At 63.5% G+C, this 22081-nt stretch overlaps 1 protein-coding gene across 1 annotated transcript; it reads right to left on the reverse strand.

Annotated features, from left to right (window-relative positions):
* Positions 1 to 337: 337 nt before the first annotated feature.
* On the reverse strand, positions 338 to 22071 carry GALNS (galactosamine (N-acetyl)-6-sulfatase). Its single transcript, XM_060084587.1, has 14 exons — positions 21863 to 22071; positions 15885 to 16008; positions 15090 to 15164; positions 14489 to 14591; positions 11965 to 12108; positions 11141 to 11207; positions 10933 to 11060; positions 10518 to 10657; positions 8798 to 8901; positions 8380 to 8516; positions 7690 to 7792; positions 4517 to 4638; positions 3877 to 3994; positions 338 to 1303 (listed from the first exon to the last, which is right to left on the reverse strand). The coding sequence occupies exons 1-14, from the start codon at positions 21977 to 21979 to the stop codon at positions 1217 to 1219; spliced, it is 1569 nt and encodes a 522-aa protein (XP_059940570.1). The 5' UTR covers positions 21980 to 22071; the 3' UTR covers positions 338 to 1216.
* Positions 22072 to 22081: the final 10 nt, after the last annotated feature.

Raw genomic sequence — 22081 nt, forward strand, 5'->3', positions numbered from 1 at the left:
GGGCCTGCGCGCGCACGGGGCGCACGGCGGAAACACACGGCCTGGCCCTTTCCCCAGGAGCGCGCCGGTGCCTGAGGACCGGAGCAAGGAGGGATTCCGAGCAGGAGTGCGGTGCAGAGGCCCGGAAGGGAGCAGTTCAGAGGACCAACGGCCGGCGGTTGGGGCGAGCCAGAGGCGGAAGCCCAGGCGTTTGTTGCCTGGCTCCCCCGGGGCCTGCAGGGGGAGGGCAGCGGAGGAGGCAGTGATGGGATGCTTGGCCTGGCCCACTCCAGCCCCCACCGTGGTACCCAGCGGGGACAACTTCCCCCAAATAGAATTTCATTTAAAAACAAAATGCTAAAATGCCTGTTACTTTATTCTAAACCTGTTCTCTTCATAATTTCCCAAGTCTTACAACAGTACAGAGTTGGTGTGACAGTCTGCAGAGTGGAAACTCCACACAATGGAAACGACCCACGAGCCTTAAGGGGGAGTCCCTGGAGGCCGTTCACAGTCCTGCTCAGGCTCTCCTGATTTCGCTGGTGAATGGGCTCATCCTCAAGCTTTGCCACCCTGGGCTCAAGGACGGGAGGGCGGGCGGGGCACCTCTGAAGCACAGGCAGGCCCCACCGTGTGCTGGGGTCGGGAGTCCTGATCTCCAAGGAAGCTGGTGGCTTCAGCTGTCCGCACTGGACTGGGGAGGCTTGTCTGTCGAGGCTCCGGGACAGGGAGGCCCTTGGCCTCCTCCCCCTTCATGTTCACACCCGCCGACCATGGGGGTGGGAGTACACGGGGAAGGGGTGCTGGGGTATCCCCTGTGCACAGCGCCAAGGGGCAACACAGGATTGGCATGGCCGCCCTCGACACCAGGGCTGAAGTCCTGAGGGGACTGCGGGGCAGCCACGGCGAGTCAGGCCTCTGGGTCCTGGGGCAGAGCTCAGGCCCTGGAAGAGGCAGCTGGGAGGTAGCTGGAGCAGAGTGGGAGGACATGAGGCGGGCAGCCTCCGGTTCAGGGGCTGATGTGAGCCTGCGGCTGGAGAGTCAGGCAGGCCCTGTGGGCTGGGAACTGACTCCAGGGCCGGGTTGCAGCAGGCGTAGTCTTGCAGGGCCTGCTGCTGGCTACAGGTGACATCTGTCTGGCAGCAGTCGGGGCAGAGGGAGTTGGGGCTCTTCCAGCACAGGAGCCCTGAGGCCAGAGCCTTCCTACGCCCAGGCCTGTCCTGAGCCCAAGCCGGTGCTAGTGGGGCCAGGAACACTTCTCTGGGACAGACTCCGGGGGCATCAGGCACTTCCCTAACTTCTCGCAGCCCGGGGGCGCCCAGTTCTGGGTAATGAAAGTTCAGAAAGGGGACATGCAGTTATTCCAAGCAGTTGTGGACTCAGCACTTTCCAGACTCCTGCCCTGCCCAAGCCTATGACCTGCCCCACCCCAATGGGTGGCTGCAGTGTGGAATCACCTGTCTCCACCTGGCTCGGAGGCAACTCAATGCCTGAGGCCGGCACAGGAGACACTGCCCCACAGCAGCCTGGTGTTAACAGGGCCTTCCTGTCACTGAAGGGGGCAGTCCACTAACTGCCCACAGCCTTGGCTTCCCGGTAAGCTCTATAGGTGGCGGCCTTGGTGCCCCAGGGAAAGCTGGCCTGCTTCAGCACAGGCTCTCCTGGCTGCACCTTCATGGGCAGACTTGCTTTCTGTGGCCATGATTTCCTGGCAACAGAACAGGACACTCGGATTTCCCCGGTGGTGCAGTTGTTGGGAATCCGCCTGCCAATGCAGGGGACATGGGTTCAAGCCCTGGTCTGGGAGGATCCCACATGCCACAGAGCAACTGAGCCCGTGCGCCACAACTACTGAAGCCCATGCACCTAGAGCCTGTGCTCCGCAACAAGAGAAGCCACCGCAATAAGAAGCCAGTGCACTGCAATGAAGAGTGGCCCCTGCTCACCACAACTAGAGAAAGCCCTTGCGCAGCAACGAAGACCCAACGCAACCAATAAATAAATAAATAAATAAATAAATAAATAAATGTTCCTTAAAAAAAACCAAACAGGACACTCATGCCCCTGAGAGGGAGCCTTTGTGGCTCTGTCGTGTCCCCTCACCCAGGAGGTGTACCCATCCCCCTCATCACCCTGTCGGGGGCACTCCCCCTACTACCGCCCCTGCCAGGGCCTGAGTCTGAATCAGCACATCAACGCCAGTGAGAACCACAGGTAAAGCCCTCCCCTGCCCTGAATAGCATCAGGTGGCCCTCTGACGGCACAGGCTGCCGGGCAGGGCCGGGTTTAGGTAAGGAAGCAGTTCCCAACCTCCGAGGCAGCGCAGAGGAAGGGGCCAGGTGCAGGAAGTGGAGTTTGGACCCAGCCTGCGAGCCTGGGGGGTCAGGGAGGGCGGCTGATGAAGCACTAGGGAGGCCGGCTGCCCGGGCTGCTCTTGCCCCAAGAGCAGAGGTCGCTGCCCGGAGTCCTCACCCGCTGGCCTGGGCAAGCAGGGCCCAGGCAGAATGCGGGGACCGGGGAGGGCTTTGAACGCTCCTGTGTGCGCGGGCGCGCGCACGCACGCACGCACACACACACACCCACACCCACACGCGTCCACACACTGTTAAGTCCATGCACCTCTCTGGTGGCAGTGCTCACTTCAGAGTCGGAGGCCAACCCACGCTGTTCCGGGGTCCTCAGCTCACTTGGGGCGGGGGTCCCTGCTTTCTCCTGTTCCGCGGTCGGCCGAGCCTCGGCAATTCCTGCCGCGCCCAGGAGGTGGCGGCAGCACCCCGGCCAAGTCAGTCCCTCCCCATCTCCCCTACTGTCACTGAGACCTCTTTGGTCTCTGAGCCACCAGGCAACAGCTGCTACCTGGAGGTTCAGCCCACAGGACAGGCGTGACAGGAGATGGCGTGTTGGGGTGCGGACAGCACCGTGTCACAGAGGACAAGACGGGTTTGCAGGGGGCACCAGGGGCACCAGGGACTCCTCCCTAGGCGGGGGTCTCTCAGGCTCCTGGGACCCGAGGGACTGCAGTGGTCCTGAGCCAGGGGGGCCCTCCTGCTCCACTGCTGAGTCCAGAGGCCGGAATGCCAGCCTGGCATCCTTCCAAGGGAAGGGGGAGGGCCTGCTGGCCCCCGCCCCAAATGTCTTCCCCTGTGAGCCCCAGACCACAGCGACCAGGCTGCCCCACTGGCCCTGGCCAACGACCCTCAGCCACCCCCAAGGCCACCGGCCCTCTGATACTCCTCACCCCTAGGGAATGCTTCCAACATCCGTGTGTTGAGACACACACACACACACACACACACACACACACACACACACACACACACACACACACACACACACACACACACACACACACGGCAATGCTCACACAGTCACCTCCTGGCTTGAGGCAGCGGGCCCGGCCGCGCCCGCAGCTTCAAGGTGCTTAGCCGTCCTCACAATCACCAGGCGGGTCTGGGGAATGCGGTGTGCGGGGCGGGGGCGCTCATAGGCTGGAAGGCAGGCTAAGCTACTGGCTTTGCTCTGCGGGTTTTGGGGTGCTGCCGGAGCTTCTGCCGCGGGGACAGGAGATCGCCCATCTTTGTGGAGCAGGGAGCCACACGGACACCCCAGTTATGGGACGGACTTGTGGGTGAGCCCCGATGGAGTTGGAGGAGGCTGTGCTCGGAGGTGGCCCATGGGCTTGCTGCACCCCAGGCCATCTGCCCAGCCTTTCAACACCCACATCCCACATGGGTTTGGCTTGTCCTGCACCTGCAGAGGTGCCAAGCGACCCCCTTGCCACTCCTGTGAGATCGGAGACAGAGAAGCAGGAGGGAAGTGGGGTGCGTGCCTGCAGCAGACCGGTCAGCACTCACGTGGCCCTGGACGCCCCCCACAGCCCACGTACGAACCACTTACCATGACCGCCCGGTTGCACACGTTGAGCTGGGGCTGTCCGGGGACCAAGGTCTCCTGGTGCTGCCGGACAACCGGGGTGATCCGGTGAAGTGCATCCAGGTACTCGGTGCTAGCAATGCTGCAGGCGAGCGGCAGCAGGTCACCGAGGTGGAGGGAGGGACAAAGCAAGTGGGGCAGCCCACCCAGGTAGGCCAGGGCTGGGGGGAGACTGAGAACAAGCCCCACCCCCCCGGGGTCACCATCCAGCAGCCTCCCGGGAAGAGCAGCTACGGCCCCCACCTTGTCCCGCCTGCCCTCCCTGAGAGGCGTGCACCCCGGGAACCACCCAGCAAATGAGGGTTCAGGCAGAGCCACGTCGTGCCCAGGACAGCCGCTGTGACCCTTCAGCCTGCTGCTCAGCAGGAACCACCGGGCACCGCCCGGCATCGCAGGCACCCTGAGCCGCACAGGCTTGGCAGCGCCTGATCTCTCCTCTCTCAGGGTCCCTTTTAATCCTCTGGCCCCCGGTTCGTTTCTCTCGGAGCGGCTGGTCCTGCCCCAAACGCCTTGAGACCGCATGGCTCCCGGGCCCTCGGCGCCCTGCTCGGTCGGCTGCACTCGCCCCACCAGGGGACCTGGGGCCCCATAACCCCCAGCTCACCTGAGGGGGTACCTCTCCCCGGGGTCTCGTCCCAGGTGGAAGACCAGCGGCAGCTTAGTGTGCTCTTCCTGCGAGTGGGTGGTGACCCCGGACACGTTCTGCCCGGGGCAGAAATCCACGCCCTGAAACGACAGGCCGAAGCGCAGGTGACGCGTGCGGGGCTCGCAGCCGGCGAGCACAGCAGGACCGCGGATGCCGTGCTGCGGGACGGAGCCTGCTTGCCACCCAGCGCCGGGCTGCATGCCATCTGCCCTGTGCACCATCCCCTAGGGCTTCAGTACTTTCTTGGGGGAGGGGGTGGCAAGTCTCTAAAATATTTCAGTCCATCTTCTATCTAATTTCTAGAGCAAAGCTTTTCACGTCCACCCTATCTGCCTTGTAGCAGATGAGGTGCACAGTGGTCAGCATTCCTCCAAGACTCCTTGGCCAGCTGAGGAGGAGGGACTGCAGGCCTGAAAGCCAGAGGAGACACAGGGGACGCGGATGCAACACCCCCACCCTTAACAGGAGATGGAGCATCTTCACCAAGGTTCAGGTGTGCAGCCCTGCTCCGCGCCCTCCAGGCGGCCTCTGCCCTCGGGGTTCAGCCTTTGACGCGCGTGTGAGATGAGGTTCCCATGCCAGCATGTCCCCCAGGCTTGAAGGCTGCCCCTCGGGGCTCCCTGACTTGCTTTAGGGAAAGGCCTGCTTTCATCTGGGCAGAGTCGGGCGAGGCCAAGCGTTGCCACCCCAGAAGCACTGGGGACCTCAGGGCCCCACAAGCAGCTGGGCACTGGTCTTCAGGCAACATGGGACACTGTTTACACGGTCTGGAGCGGGGCCGTGGCAGGGCATGTTAACCCTCAAACGGGGCTGGGGACAGAGACGTGCCTCCTGCTTCTCCTGCAGGCACCGGTGCGGTCTGACGGCAATCCTCCCGACACCCGTGTGTCTGTCCTGGACAGCCAGGCGGTGGAGCAGTGAATATCCCGCTTCTCAGTAAAGCAGGGAGGTGAGGAGTGAGATAAATCCCAGTTGATTGCCCTGAGCTGTAGACCCCTGAGTCAGCGGCTGCAATCTAAGCTGTCAAGGGCGGCCAGGTGGGTCCCAAGTGAGTGACCTCTGACCTGGGAGCAGACCAGCTGGAGAACAAAAGTGGATTTAACGGTGGGAGAAACAACCACGTTTAGCATAAAAAAGCTGAGCAGTTAATGGAGGAGAATCCAAGTCTAGACAGAAAACACAAATTATAATTTGGATGCAAATCAAATAAGCTATTTAATTAAGATCCTGCTAATTAATACAGGAGTTTTCTCTCACAGCCGCTCACGGGAGGGAGGACTCACCCCAGGGGCACCGCAGCTGAGCCCCACGCAGCCCAGCCAGGCAGAGGGGGCGCGGGGAGCCCTGCCCCAGCACGGCACTGGCTTTGGGAGGATGGGAAGGAGGAGGGGGGGCGAGCCGTGCCCTTGAGCCGACGTTCGTGGACTTAGTCCAAAAATGCAGAAGGTCCCGTGGACACACGGGCCCTGGACACACGGGCCCTCCCTCCTGCCTCGGCCCCCGGGCCTCAGACACCTCACGAGGGGAGGTTCCGGGCTTGCTGGTGATGGTGGCACCAGGTCTGGCACAGGGAGGATGCTCCCTCCTCCTTCGCTTCTGGCACCTGATCAGGACACGGGCGGGTGGGCCCACAGGCACTGGGGGGTGGGGGGGTTGAGGTGGGTGGGAGATGCCCCAGACAAGGGTACAGTGGGAAGTTAGTAAGGTCCCCTCAGGCGAACCCTGCACCTGGGGACCCCAGACCTGTGTCCTCAGCTAAGCCACGCCCCCAGCCTGCAGACAAGGCTGCCCCTCATGTGTTGATCGCCTGGAAGGGATGCAAGAGGCGGAGCTCTTGCATGGAGCTCAGGGAGCTGTCGATGGCCACAAGGCCGCTGTCATAGTTTCTGGGGCCCCTCCCGACTGCACACACCCCCTCAGCCTTACTGGTCCCTGCAGGGAGAAGGGCCATCAAAGCAGCGTGCGGGTGCTCCCCCACCGCCCGCCCCTGGCATCTGAATGGAACTGCAGTCGTGCAAACCCACCGCAGGAGGGACCCCCCAGTGCCCGCACCCCTGTGTGCCTTGGAGAAGAGACGGGAGTTTTGCGGGTTTTGTCTCACAAGAGGACAGCGGCCGTGCAGACCAAACCATCCAGAAGCCCCACAAACCACCCTCGGAAAACGGAAGCAGCACCACCCGCTGAGCCCTGCGCAGGGGTGTCACCCAGCCACGCCAAGTGGCTGACACTCTCCAACCCCACCGTGAACGTACCCGAGTCAGGACAGGCCGTGCAGGTGGCTGCTAGTTGCCTGCAGACACTCTGGGCTAGAAGAGGCTCCCCAGCCCCTGTGGGCTCCGGCTTGGGTGGAGGCTGGGCTGACCAGACCTGCCCTCAAGAGGCCCAAGAGCCCACAGTGGGTGAGCGGTGGCTTCCAGAATGCCAGCGCACCCATGCAGCTGGACGCAACAGGGACCCTACGGGGTGGGGAGGGGCCTTGGGAGGGACAAGGGAGGCCACGCACTGTCCCCAAGGATCACCACACCGCCTGCCTCAGGGCCCTCTCAGGCGGGTGCTCCTAGGCCTCTCGGCCCCTTAGCATCTTCAGGGGCGAGCCAGCCACAGCCCTGCCCGTTGGGGTGCTGGGTGCTCAGGACAGCTCAGCCTGGGGCAGTGATGGGACCTGGGGAAGCACAGGCTTGGCTAGGGGAGGGCGAGCAGGGGGGGCCCAGGCACGTGGAGAGGAGGTGGCGGGCGGCCACGAGCTGGGAGGGCCGAGTGCGGCTCCGGGCCTGGCAGGCGCGCTTCACCGTCAGGACCGGGGGCGGACATGGGGGAGCAAACATCGCGACAGCCTCTCGGGGGGCCGCTGAGCACCTGGCCGGGCCAGTGGGTGGACGGGAGGGGAGGCCGGGGAGGTGCCGGGTCTGCCTGGGCCCCTGTGGCATCTGACCCGGGTTTGGGGCTGAGCTGCCCTGAGACCTCCTCTCCTGAGCCTGGGTGGCCCAGGCCAGGGTGGGTGCTGTCCTTGTGGCTACACCTTGTCACCCCCAAGTCCCTGACAGCAGGTCAGCACGTGAGCCGGGGGCACAGAGGCCTCCCCAAGGTGGGACGTGAGGGACGAGGAGTCCATGGAGCCGGGACCCCCTCACCTGTCTGAACTCCTCCCAGGAATTGGTCCAGGTCCAGAAGTGGGCCTTGTACTGGCCGAGGGTGACCGCCATCAGCGTGTTGCCACGGTAATAGAATATCGGCCTGTCAGGGGGACAGGCAGCGTCAATTGAAAGGGTCCCCGGGCTGTGGAGGAGCCCCCCATGGCCGCCCCTCATCCTCAGTGCTGGGGAGGCTGGCGGCGGAGGAAGGGGGTAGCACCCGGTCATGGCAGGTGGGCCTGTGGGGACGAGCGTGGCAGCTGGCACCCCCTGCCACCCCCGCCAGGGGTAGCAAGCTCTCATGCCAGGTTTCAAGACAGAAAAGAGAGAGTGAGCCGTCCACTCCTGCCCGTAAGCCTGCTCTGGCGACAGTATACACACTTCAGAATCCGCGCCCCTTCACGGCAGCCTGGGAAACTCATTTTGTTTGAGCAAAACAGTAGCAGGTCTTGAGCGGCAGAAACTGCCTCTGGACAGCGTCCCGGCGCGGAGCTGGGTGTAGGCTGGGGCCGGGCAGAGGGTGAGGGATGCCGCAGGGAGGAACAAGGCCTCTCCACCCCACCAAGCGTTTCACGCCAAGATCCCCGGGTCTCACCTCTCCCTGGGCGAGGACACCGGCTTTGTCAGCCAGCTCGGCTCCAGCACCAGGTGCGGGGCGCCAGGTGGGGTGAGTGCCCGGCGGGAACCTACCTGTCTGTCAGGCGGCCCTGGAGCATGGTGGGGAGGAGGTCCAGGCCATCGATGGTCCTGTCCCTGGGTGGCTCCAGGCCTGCGAGGGATAGGCTGGTGGTGAAGAGGTCCATGATGCTGCCCAGCTGGTGGCTCACCTGCGATAGATGTGGCCCAGACGCGCTGAGGATGCCCGCCCTGCCCTGCCCAGATGGCAGCCAGGGGCCAGGTCCCCAGGCGTGCCCGCTGACACGCACGTGCACACACACACACACGCGGTGACATCCCGCAGCGTGTCCACACACGCAGAACAGAGGCTTTCTCTGCCCGATGACACGTGTGCGTGGCCGAATGAGCGCAGGGAGCAGGCCAGAGAGGGGACCGAGCCTTCACCCCCCGGGATGACCACAGGCCTGGCACAAGGCCGGCTCTGACTCACCTGGCCGGCAGGGATGTGCCCGGGCCACCAGGCGATTGCAGGCTCCCTCATCCCACCTTCAAACGTGGTCTGCTTCCCGCACAGAAAGGGCCCATTGCTGCCACCTGGGGACAGTCGCCCATTATACCACATGCCTGAGTCCCCAGGGCCACACACACCCTGCCGGGCACTCGCCCTCGGGACACGTCTGTCCACCTGGCTCCCCGCCTGGCCCTTTGGAGGTGACATTGCTGAGGCACTGAGGCCGTTGTGGAGACAAAGGACCAGCCCTGGGGTTCAGGCCTCAAGTTCAAGGTCGGAACGCCTGGAGACGGCTCTGACCTAGAGCTGTGGTCATAAGGTCACGACCCCATAGACCGCGACTGTGCACACACACAGCACGTGGACGTGTTAGTGAAAGATGTGGAAACGTTAAGACACAGTCCCGACCCCGGGCCTGGCAGGTGCCAGGTTTCCTAAATGTCACTGTGCACAAGCAGCTCCTGTGTACCTGAGGTTTGGGGGTGCAGACCCCGTGTTTCTGACACGCCCTGCTCTGAGCAGGTGGTCCCTGAACCCGGCTGTGGGCGGTGCCGAGGGCAGACAGCCCGGTCCTGGCTAATCGCACATCCCCGGCTCGCTGCCATGATGGAGGGAGGGTCCCACAACCTCAGGACCCCCGAGGATAGGGAGATGGACACAAGAGCACAGCGTTTGCCAGCAGCGACCCTGTGGTTCGTGCCCGCACTGCAGCCCAAAGCCCACCTCGCTGGTCAGCACAGGGACAGCAAGGGTCCCAGGCCAGAGGTCACCGAGGGCCTGCTTCCTTCCTGTCCCCGTCTCTCCAGCTGGCGGTGGGCTCGTGGGTTTTCACCCTCTTGTTCCGCCCCTGCAGCTCCTTCTCGGCCAAAGCCAGTCGCACTGTCCCTGTCCCTAGAGATCCCTGGGCCCCTCTGCCCCCACGACATGTGGCTGTAAGGTCCCCCAGGACCTCCCCAGACAGACCCGGCCCTGTGGGGTTTCCTGCTGTCTGTGGCCTTCCTTCCAGAGCTGTCTGAGTGACTCAGGGCCCATGAAACGCCGGGTCTAGCAACCTCGCTCCAGCTCCACAAGGTGGAAAAGCCTCAGACCTGAGAGGCCTAGAGGTCAGGGTCCTCAGGAGGACTGCAGGCCCGGCAGGGACACAAAGGGAGGGTCTGGGGGAGTGTGCAGCACCCCCCGCGCTGCGCCAGGGGCTCCAGCACTGCAGGGGGGGGGGCTCGGTCCCTTCCCTCCCGGACACCACCCACCACGAGGCCTGGGAGGGCACTTCTGAGGGGCGGGGCGCCAAGCCTGGGCCTGGCTGCTGCAGGGTCATCGCCCCCGTGGGAAGGGAGGCCCCCAAACACAGAGAAAGGGGCAGACGTGTCCAGTCACAACGGCCACTGTGTTACAGCTGAGATCAGAACAGAAACGCTGATAGGGGACGTTGCGGCTTCAGAGAGAGAACTCGATGTGACTGGCCGCAGGGCTGGCCCGTAGAGAGGCAGGACGCAGCGAGGGCCGCAGCCTCAGCCTCCGCCTGCCCCACCGAGCTCTCCTTCCAGACCAGGCACCTGCCAGGCAGTGGGGAAGAGGGGCATCGGACCCGGGGGGCGCGTGCCGGTGTCGCTCCCTCCCCAAAGCTGAGCCCTTCACACTCGGCCCGGTGGGGGGGTGCTGAGGGGCCCCGGGTGGAGCCCCATCTGCTCAAGTCACTTGCCTTGTCTGGGCGCAGAAATGAGGGCAGCGCCGTTGTCGGACGTGAAGAAAACAAAGGTGTTCTCTGCGATGCTCAGGTCCTGGAGGAGCTGCAGGATCTTCCCGACGCTGTCGTCAACCTCCCGGACGGCGTCCCCATAACTGCGGGAAGGAGGGAGCGGTCAGCAGGGGCCGGCGGCCTCCAGGACCAGAGGGCAGCCGAAGCCGAACCTCAGGGAGGGGCGAGGAGGGGGCGTTCCAGTCAAGTTTCAGGCGGAATCGGGGCGGAGCCGACCCCTCCCTCCACCACCGCAGAGGCCCACGTGCTTCACTCTGTCCACAGCTGACAGTGGTAGCGAGGGCCCAGCCTCTGGTGGTAATCAAGCACGGCTGACCCCCCCGCCCCGGGGTCCAGGTCTCTGTGACCAAGGACTCACCGCCCTCGCTGGCTGGTGCCCAGGAAAGGCCTGGAGGCATAAACAGGCGCGTGTGTAGCGTCGATGGCCCAGTGTAGGAAGAAGGGGCGGTGAGCTGCCTGCTGCTTCTTAATGAAACCCAGGGCTTCCTGAGGAGAAGCGCACACTGTCTTCCCCGCCCCAGGCCCACCTCCCACCCCAGAGCCAGGCCAGCCCCTGCTGTCGTCACCTGCAGGTAGATCTGGGTGAGGTTGGCTTCTCCGGTCTTCAGGTTAATTGGAAATTCCTCATAAAATCTGAAAACAGTACAGATCCAGACAGAAATCGGCCTTCGGGGCAGGAAAGCCCCTCCTCCCCGATTTCCTGGGCAAAGTCAGGGGCCTCGTTTAAAAGAGAGATGGCAACGTTCAGGTCAGGAACAAAACCGGAGCCTGGAAGCTCCCAGGCCCGTCGGGGACCCACTGGGGTTGAGTCTGGTGCCCCGGTGACCCCACCATCTGGGAGAAGGAGGGGAGCCCCGCCAAAGGTGCGAGAGGATGCGGCCAGTCCACGGCCACGGAGGGCATGGCTAACAGGTGTGGGCATCTCTCTGGGGTGACGGAGGCAGTCTGGGATGGGGGTGCTGGGTGAGCTACACCCCAGCAATGCTGGCCCAGCTCTGTGGTCCAGTGATGTGTACCGCGCTTCCACCAGAACAAAAATAATTTTAAAAGGAAGAAAGAAAGGGAAGTTAGGCCAGACAGGAAAGACCAGGGCCTGCCTGCAGCCACCCGATGGCCTGACCGGGTCGGTCTTGCAGCCGACGGCCCCCCAGACGGTGGCTCGGAGCGAGGCTGACCGTCCAGAGCGTAGCCCCCTCAGGGCACGGGGCCCAAACCCCGGAAGCCGAGTGAAGTGCCTCGCTCTGGGGAGCATCTGGGGCTCCCAGCACCTCTCCTGAGATAGTGAGAAGCCCCCGGAGGCGGGGCTCTTATAAGTCAGAGGTCACAGGACGAGGTCTGGGCAGGACGAGGAGCTGGCGGGTGGGCAGCAGCAGTGGGCAGGGCCTGTTACCTGCCAACCATCTCCTGGTCCCGGTACACAGGGATGTTGGGCCTGGCCTTGTTGTCATAAGGTCCAAAGTGACAGTTGGGGGATCCAAACCACTCATCGAATCCGTGCTTCAGGGGGTGGAACTGAGGCCTGTGGCCCAGATGCCTAGAGACAGGAACCCGGGGCACTTCAGGGACCGCTGCATGGGCGCCCCGGAGCTCCAGGAAGCAAACACCCTCGCCTTCAGAGAACAGCTCAGGAGACAAGGCTCCAGCCAGCCCCAGGGTGTGCTGAGCCCAGGTGCCCCATGGCCTGGCCCCCCTGCCCGCACGGTCCACCCAGGCGACAACCGAGGGGCGCACACGGGGACGGTGACCAGGTCCCATGAGCGTGGCTCACTGCTCCGGCGGGACGAGAGGAGAACACGGCAAGGTGCCTTCAGGGCAACGGCCCAGCTGTTCCTGAGACCCGGGCTCGGACCCACCCCCTGCTCCCACCCAGGAGCCCCTTCCCCGCGGGTGTGTCACGTCGGGTCCTCTCGCCAGTGGGAGGGTCTCTCTTGAGAAGGTGCAGCTTAGGGAAGGGGTTTCGGGGTGAGGTTCCTCCTCCCTGGGAAGCAGACAGGTTTCTTGGGGTCACGTTTGCAGAAAGCCTCTCGCAGCCAGCATCGCCGGCACAGCGCTGGGGAGTTGCACCGGGCCAGGCCGAGTCCACGTCACCGTGAGCTTGCCGCACAGCTCGGTCACTCGGTCAGGTGGGTGCAGCACAAGGCAGCAGGGCAGGATGGGGCCGGAACTGAGCTGGCCGGCAGCGGAGTCTGGGCGCTGGTAAGTGAACCTCTCGGTCCCCCCTGCTGGTCCTGAAACACTCTGCCTCCGCTGGATGGCTGCCTGGCTTCTGGAGCCCCTGTGCCGGGGGCACCCGCACCGGCTCTGCCCTGAGCGCCGTCTCCGCAAAGGAGAGCCAGCTGCGCCCCGTGCTTCCTCTCTGGGCCCGCAGCTATGATGCCCCCTCCATGCTGGACACCTCTGGGTGTGACACTCCTGGGCCTGCGTCCTGTAGCCCAAACGGCCTTCGTGAAACAGAAACACCCACGAAGGTCCGGCTCGTGTGAAGCTGTTGATTCCAAGTGCTGGTCCCAGGGCAGCTGCGGGGTCAGCGCTGCCCGCCAGCGAGCTGAGTGACAGCACGTCGAGCCCCTGGGACTCGGGGCAGCCCCTCATGGGAGCCCAGGCTCCATCCACCCCAGGCCTTGGTTAGGCCGTGGAAATCTGGATCCGTGGTGCTGGGGCCCGAGGCTGGCTGTCAGGCAGTCATGGCCACGGCCACCAACACCCCCTGTGGCTCTGACGTGACCCTGCTGAGACCAGGACACCCACCTGGCAGAGGAGGGGCCGAGCCCCCTGCCCCGGGCCTCCCAGAGCCCGTCATCCCATTGGCCATGGCCGCCCTGACCCCGGCTGGTCCACCAGCACCGCGTCCACCTCCCTGAGTCCATGCCAGCTGCTTCTCCAGGCCCTGCCGCGTCCCTTCCTGTTCCTGAGTCCGCCCATCTCGGGAGCCCGTGGGGACAGGCTCCCACTCCAGCTCTGGCTGCCCCGTGTCAGTGACCATGAATGGAAGACCCCTGGACCGGGGCAGAGCCTCCAGGCTGGGCAGAGAGCGCCGGTCATCGCAGGGCCTCCTCCTTCTGTGGGCGCAGCCCTGGCACGGCCCCAGTGGGCCTTGTAGCCGCCCTACCGCCGTCGCCCGGGCCTTCCCGACACTGCTGGGCCTTGCAGGCTTCCCACATCCTGCACCCTCGTCAGCTCTGCTCTGCAGCCCCCAGGTCCCCGGGTTCCCTGAGGACTCCTCTCCCAGTTTCTGCAGATCCCCCATCACTAGGACTGTCAACTGCATGGGGCAGTGGTCCCCAAGGGGCGCAGATGAGGTGCTTGCCCTCGAGGTGGTGAGTGCCAGAGGGGTCAAGGGGAGAGGATCCAAAGCACAGCAGCAGCCGAGCAGAGATGATCAGGGCTGGAAAGTCAGGGAAGGCTTCCTGTAGGAAGCAGGCTTGGTCTCCAAGGGCTCCAACACTCGGAAGAGGAAAGAGAGCACATCCGACCTTCATATCAACGTCTAGGGCTGCGTACTTAGGCATCCCCGGGGAGTAGGAGAGAAGCCACTTAACAGCGCGACACCGCGTGTGACAACGTGATCTCTTACGATCACTTGATCCCGATGATTCCACACCACACGGCCGTCCTCTGTCCCCTGCTTGCTTCTTGGTTTCATCACCAGACAGAGCCCCTTTGCTCACTGGCGTGTGACAGTGACGGCACGTGTGTGCAATGACATGGTTCCTTTGGTGCTGCTGTGGCAGCCACCAGCCCAGCCTCACCACGGGAGGTCCCCCGGGCACGGCCACAGCAGCTTTTAAAGGGCCGCTTTGGACATCTTAGCGGACCTGGAATTCAGGGGCTCTCCTCCCACCCGAGGGGCTCCCGCTGGGCAACGTGAGCACGGAGCCCGTGGGGTGAGCCCAGCTGGCAGGTGTGGGACTTACCACTTGCCCACGATCTTGCTGGTGTAGCCGGCCTCCTTCAGCAGCTCCGGCAGCAGGAGCTCTGAGTCCGGGATGCCGCCCACTATCTCCTGTGGCGTGTAGGCTGGTGGAGCAACGCACCGTGTGAGCCGGCAGGGCGGAGCGGCAGAGCCCTGGTCGGGGCGGCACTGCCGGGGCACTTTTCAGGTCTTCCAGCCGCTCCTCACGGCCAGCACCATTACCGGAGCCCACAGGCAAACGTGCCCCCGAGGGGGGTCCGGACGTCAGGGGTCAGGGGTCAGGGGAGGGCACGCCCCCAGGGTCTCCAGAACTCAGGCTCTGAGACCACACCTTCCTCCAAGGGGCCCTTGAAGCCCCACCTGGTGGGGAGCCCACCCTAGAGCTGGGCCGCCCCCACCCCCGGGACAGGGCGGGAGCCGGCCCCACCCTCACATCCTCCCCACTTGCCTAAAACACATTGTTTCTGATGGAAGCTCTGCGAATGAGTTACGACCCAGACAGAACCCTCAACCCTGGGTAACGAGTGCGCCCGGGAGAAGCCAGGTCACCGGAGGGGACAGGTGACAGACGCCCCCTCCCTCTGCCCCAGGGCACAGCCTACCGTTCCTGGCGTGCCCGTTGGTGGTGTAGAAGCCACTGCGGACGGGCAGGCGTCCGGTGAGCAGAGCTGCCCTGGCTACGCGGAGGGGACACAACAGAAACACGGGTCACGCGTGCAGCCCGAGGCCAGCCCTGTGGTGCCTGAGTCCCCGGCAGCCACTTGAGAGCCGGGAGGGAGCACAGCCCAGCACAGACCAGCAGCAGGGCCAGCTGCAGTGCACCCTCACTCTCTCTCTGGCTCCCGGGACAGCCCGCAGGCCTCCTCATGCGCCGCCCCTTCCGGCGTCACCTCTCGTCCTCCAGATCAGAGGTTCTCCCCACCTGCGAGGCCCGTACACCCCCAGCTGACGACCCCTTCCCCGGCCGAGCACCTCCCCCGAACCAGCCGCGGCACTCAGCTCCGTGAATGAACAGCCCCCGCCGCCGAGGCAGCCACTTGGGCCTCGAACACCCGCAGAGGCTCCGAGCCCTTGGTGGCCTCTGATGGCTCCTGATGGCCCCGTGTTCCCGAGGGCACGGAGCCCAGGTGCTCCCAAGCACCAGGATCCGACAGAAGGGGCCGCCTGCCAGCCCTCTGCCCCTCGCGGGAAACGCCGGTGGAGCCGGCACCCAAGCCAGGGCTGCCAGCCCCGCGCTCCGTGCCCGCACCCTGTGCCCCACTTTCTGGTCTACGCATTCCCCGCCTCCCCGCCGCGCCTCAGTCTCCGCGCTCCGTGCCCGCCCCCCTTGCGTCCCCCGCCCAGCATGCCCTATGCCCGGCCCCACTCCCTGGTGGCCTGAGGGGGCCCTGACTTACAAGGGGAGCACAGGGGGTTGGCCGTGTAGAAGTTCGGGAAGAGCATCCCTTCCGCAGCCATCCGGTCCAAATTCGGGGTCTCTCTGGAAGGTTCTCCGTACACCCCGAGGTCGCCCCACCCCATCTGCAGGAAAGAGCGAGTGGAGGTGGGATGAGAACGTAGCCGGAGCCGCGGCCCCCGGTGCACCCTGAGTACGGCCAGTGCATGGCCAGCCGCTCCCCGGTGCAGATGCCCAGCGCCCACCTCCTCCCGGCTCCGACGCCGGCCCGACGTGCTCACGGGGCACCGGCACCAAGACACACACCCCTGCCTTCCGCACAGACGAGGAGGCCGTCCTACTCTGCGGTGTGAATTCACATTAAAAAACAGTGGCCAGGCCCCATGAAGCTAGCCCGGCGAGGCCCCGAGACCCGCGGTTCCCCGCAAGCTCGCTGTCCTGAGAACTGGGCCGGCCGGCACCCAGGCGCCGCATGGACGTCCACAGCAGCAGGACTCCCAACTGCTCAAAAGAAACAGCCTGTGTCCGTCACTGATCAACAGTAGACAGGATGCAGTCTATCCATCCAGGACCAGAGCGAACAGCAGCCTCCCCAGTTTATGTCCACTCAGAACCGGAGAACGTAACCATATTTGGGAACACGGACCTAAGTAGCTGAGATGAGACCACACTGGACTCGGGTGGTCCTAAATCCAGCGACGGGGGCCCGGGTGAGAAGATGGACACAGAGACCAGACAGACACACGAGGAGAGGCCAGGCCTCCACGACGGAGGCAGAGACTGGAGGGTCGCAACCACAAGCCAAGGAGCACAGGAGCCCCCAGGAAATGGAGGGGAGGGAGGACCCTCCCTCGGAGCCTCTGGAGAGACTGGCCCTGCGACCCCTTGATTTCAGACTCTTGCCTCCAGGACTGGAGGGAAGAGATTCCTATTCCAAGGCACCAAGTCTGTGGCCACCTGTTAGGCACGAGGGACCTGACACACACACTACGGGCCAGTACTCAGCCGTAAAGAGGAACGAGGTGCTGACACGACAACAGGCCGCTGAGAGGCCGGTCAGAAAAGGCCGCAGGGTGTACGATGGATGTGAAACGTCCAGACCAGGCAAGTCCATGGGGACAAGGCAGACGGGTGGTTGCCGGGGGCTGGGGGAGGGGGAGGAGAGTGACTGCCAGTGGGACAGGGGTTTCTCTTCGGGGGGTGGGACGTGCTCAGCTACTGGATGGGGGCGCTGCACAAGCCGGCGAACGTGCTAACCACCGCCGAACTGCACGCTTTCGAGTGTTAAAAGGGTGAATTCGTGTTATGGGCGTTGTGCCAAAATAAAACCAGCCAGGTGGTGAGGTGGGTTAGCACGTGCACAGGGACGGACGGACGGACAGATGTGAGACACAGCAGGCAGGGTCCAGGTGGGGCGACAGCTGTGCACTGCGACGCGCTTGCAGCTGCACGGGTCTGTGACAACTGTCATCATAAAGCGCTAAAGAAATACCCGAAAAGGGCAACGGGACGTGACTTCGCTCTACGACCCAACGCATCCTTCTGCGGCCGGTGGCGTGGGGCAGGAGTGACCCCGACAAACGGATTCCCCTGGGCGCCGATGGCGGGCGCGGCCCTGCTTCCCCTCTGGATTCTCTAGACACGCCAGCCCCCTCCAAGCGGGCTCTCCTTCACCGGCCGCTCCTCCTGGAGGGGTGGAGTTGGGGGGGAGGGCGGGGACGGGGCTTCTTCCCGGGGTTATGAAGATGACCTACAGCTGACCGTGGTGACAGCTGCACGACGCTGTGAAGGTGCTAGAAACCGCGGAATTGTGCCCTTTAACTGGTGAACTGTGCGTGATGGAAACTACGTCTCCATGGAGTGCGACTGGAATAGCGCAGGCACCTGGTGCTGCAGAGGCCTAGCCATGCCTGTCTCTCTGGGGCCCCTTAAAGCTCTCCGGACTCATGGGCCACGGGCTGCCAGCCCACAGCAGCCTCGGCAGGTCTGCACGGAGACGCTGGGGAGAGCTGGGCCGGCACGCACGAAGCTCGGGGAGCCTTGGGTCACACGTGGGGGCCGAGCATGCAGGTTTGCCCAGGATGGTCACAGGTACGTGTGTGGTCTGGCTGTAATCATTCATGTCCCCTGCACTGGGCAGTAGCTCACACGGCGCCCTCTCCATCAGGGAGAGCCAGGAGGGGGACACGTCCCCTTGTCCCCCAGCCTTAGGCCCATCCTGACACTCAGGTCCCAGAACTGTCTTGGGGCTTTTGCCCTTGGACCGTGCGGTCTGTTCTCCAAGACCCTTCCAGCCGTAGACTCCCTTTGGAGATGGTTTACCTTGAAGTTACTGAAAAGGCTTTTCCGTTCACCACAACAGGAGCTGGAATGCAAGTTGCCCCTGGAGGGAGGTGCGGCCAACGGGGCAGGAAGCGGAGTGGGAGGCACGAGGCTGCAGGCTCCAGGCCTCTCCCCGTGGCCCACGGGGCGCAGGCGGGCTGCCCACCCCCACCCACAGGCCAGGGAGGAGGAGCAGAGAGAGGCAGAGGGGCCGGGTCCGCTGGCACCGCCCAAATCCCAGCCTCCCAGGAGGGAGGTGGGGGTCAGCACAGATCTGACGTTTGCAGAAACAGTTTAGGCACAGGGAATGCTGGGATACTCCCCAAATCCAAGTTCCCAGATGGCGGCCAAGGGCCCACCTATGTACAGGTGAGCCTCTCTGAGGCCTGCAGTCATTGGCCTGCTGTGTTAGCTCTTTCCTGCTGAATCAAATTCTATTATCACTTATCGGTAGGCTTTCTTGGCTATAAAAATAGGGACGTTAACATCCACCTTGCACGGCTATCACCGGTTCCATGAGACCATCCTCCACGGCCCCCTGGGCAGGGTCTCCCACAGAGTGGGAAGGATGTCTCCTCTCTCCCACGTGATCACCCACCCGCGCTCCCAAGGCAGCCGGGAACGCGGGCCTACGGTCCTCTTCCTGGCCGCGGCCTTGCCTTTACTCGGTGGGAACTTCAAGACTTATGGGCATAACTAATGAGATCATAGTACAGGGAACTCTACTCAGTACTCCCTGGTGACCTAAATGGGAAAGAAATCCAAAAATGAGAGGAGATATACATACATATATCTGACTCATTTTGCTGTACAGTAGAAACTAACACAACACTGTAAAGCAACTACACTCCAATAAAAATTTAAAAAAATAAAAGATTTCTGAGCAGTACAGGGGCCACACGCGGCTACGAGGGATTATTACCCGTGCGTGTGTCCACATTGACACGTGTGCAAGGCCCTGGAGGGTCAGGACGGGGGCACTGGCTGGATGGGCCCACCGTGGGGACACAGCGGCTGGCCTCTGTGCAGCCTGGCCTTACCCTTCCCAGCAGTCACAGAGCATCCTTCTTAGTCCTGTTTTACAAGTAAAGAACTGAGACACAGACAGCGCCCGGGCCCAGCCAGGCAGGAGGGGGCTCTGTCCCTGCGCCCCGGCCCCGTCACCCATCAGCCTTAGAGAATGGAGCTTCTCAGCCTCTTCTAAAGCCTTCCATAGGTTGACGCCTACCAGGGCGTGCACCTCCTGACAGGCCAGATGACCGCACGGGTGAGGACACAGAGCTGGGGGGCCCGAAGCCTGTCTAGTCAGGAGAGCCTCGGCCCCCACGTCTGCGAAAGTCGCTTTGAGTGTGTTTCCTGTCATTTGCTGACCAGGACAGAGGTCTCCCTGACTTCTCCGGGCTTCAGCTGCCAAAGAACCCCAAAGTCACAGGGGGAACCCGCAGAGGAGAGTCAGGGCATCAGGGCCTCCTGGCCCACTGTCCCCGTTTCCTGGACCCACCCTGGGCACCCAGGCAGACGGGCCCCCGGGTCAGCCCCCCTCGAGTAAGACATGCCCAGTGCCGGTCCCGCTCCACCACTCAGGGCCTCCGACAGAGCCCAGCGGCCCCGGTAACGGGCAAAGAGAAACAGGTGGGTGTGGGCACAGGGTGTACTTTCTGTAGCCCCATAAATCCAGAAAACGACCATCTCTTCCAGCCTGCAGCATCAACCTTCACTAATGAACTGTCACCTTGCAGAGAAGGGGAGGGGCAGAAATCGGAGAGGCTAAGTGCTCAGCTCAGCCTTGCCCCAATCATTTACGTACTTAAACAGCCTTCCTGCCCAGCAACCTCAGCTTTGAGAAGGCTGACCCGCTGACACAGCGAGCATTTCCAAGGCCCACGTGTTCGTCATGAAGCAAGGTTTCCATACCAGCCATCGGGGCGGGCTCCGGAGGAGAGGAGCTTCCGGGTCCCTGCGGAAGCCGTCGTGTCTGAGCAGTTATGGGTAAAGAGAAGCATGGTCTGTGTCACCTCTGGGTGGTGCCACTATGGATGGGTTGCTGCGATCTTTTCCGGCTTATTTGAATGTTGTTAACTTTTTGTAATAAAGAATTATTTTCATAATAAAAAAATTACATGAGATATATTTTATGTCTTTTTCTTGTACTAGGTCTTTGAAATCCGAGCGTGTTTTTTACACACACGGCACCTCGCAATTCCGACCAGCCAGGACCGCCCAGCAGCCACGTGGGTCCCGTGGCCTTGGTCCAAAGGCTCCTGGGAGTGTCTCTGCTGGTCTTTTGGGGAACTTTTAGCTATTTTTACTCACAACACTTCTGACACCAAATGTGTGTGGGTGGGTGACCACAGCAACTACTTCTCTGGCCTCCAGGCACCGGCTGGGAGTGCAATTCAGCTCCGTCTGACACTACCTACCCGGACCTGGCATCTGACCCCACAGGTCAAGGGCTCAGCCCCACAAGACTGCCCCCACTTCACATGCCAGGCCCACATCCTGGGCCTCCTGTAAGTCAAGGCTTCCACAACCCACCCCCACTGCCCCCAAAGTTGGATAATATGCTAGAACGGCTCACAGAACTCAGGGTGGCGCTGTGTTTACTATCACCTGTTTACTATCAAGGGTACAACTCAGGGACAACAGGTGGAAGAGATGCCTCGGGTGAGGTGTCAGGGGGACTTCCCTGCCCTCTCTGAGCCCTTCCACGTGTACACCGACCTGGAGTCCCTGGAGGTCAAGGCTGTGCTGGAAGCTCTAACCCTCCAGTCACGCCTTGGCCTTCCTGGCGACCCCATCCTGAAGCCATCCAGGGCCCCCCCCACTTGTAGTCCGGAGTCGAGGGTTTAGGAGCCGCATGCAGGACCCTCTGCACTGCCTCAGCCCTCAGGACGGGGCGGAGGGGAGGCCCACAGCTCAGTGGAGCAGGCAGCTGAACCCAGGTTTGTCTGCGCCCCCACTTTACCCCAACGCCTCACATGGGCTAATTTCAGAACCTCCATCTCACTCCCCAAAAAGTGCCCCCCCAATACAGTCCCGCTTCCTTGGGAAGGAGCACAGGGACCAAGTCGCAAAGAAGGCGCGAACAACTCGGCTCTGTGGGAAGGGTTGGCCCACCGGTGTGACCAGGGTGGCCTGGGGCTACACACACACCCATCGGGGGACATTCCTCTGGTTCAGTTCTTCCCCGACCCACAAAGACCTGACCTTTGGTCAGAAATCTCAGCAGGGTGGGAGCAGCCAGACCAAGCAGGTGGCGGCAGCCCTGGGGCAGGGCCGGTCCAGCAGGCCAAAGGCAGCGGGGAAGGCGACTTCCGGGGCGGGCAGGCAGGCCGGGGTCTTAAGTCAGCTCTGTACCGCTTCCCTGCCACCCACACCCCCAGCAGTGGGGGGCGGCAGGCGAGAGCAGGGATCCTGGGGAGGTGGTCCTCACGCGGCCAGCGTCGCGGCACGCCTGAGGGGCAGCGGAAGGAGCGGGGGAGGGAACAGGGCAGGAAGGTCTCCTCCTGGCCCGGCCTGGACGCTACACCTCGCTTCACCCTCACCCACGAGCCAGGCTGCGGCCTGCAGGGCCAGGCGCGACCCCCACACCGCCGGCCGCCCCCAACCCCGCCCGCGCGCAGCCCTCCCGGGAGCCCGGCCCACACCCGCACTCACGTCGTCCATGAGCAGGAGCAGGATGTTGGGGGGCTGCGGGGCGCCTGGGACCCCCAGCCCCACGGCGCTCAGCACCAGAAGCAGCCGCCACCTCGTCGCCACAGCAACCGCCGCCATGGTAACCACGCCGAGCGCCACCGAGCCCCGGAGCGGCGGGAACGGGCCTGGCGAAGCGGGCGATACTTCCGGCCGGGCGATGGGGCGGGGCCATGCCGACTG

This window comes from Mesoplodon densirostris, chromosome 19, assembly GCF_025265405.1.
Source record: "Mesoplodon densirostris isolate mMesDen1 chromosome 19, mMesDen1 primary haplotype, whole genome shotgun sequence".
NCBI lineage: Eukaryota > Metazoa > Chordata > Mammalia > Artiodactyla > Ziphiidae > Mesoplodon > Mesoplodon densirostris.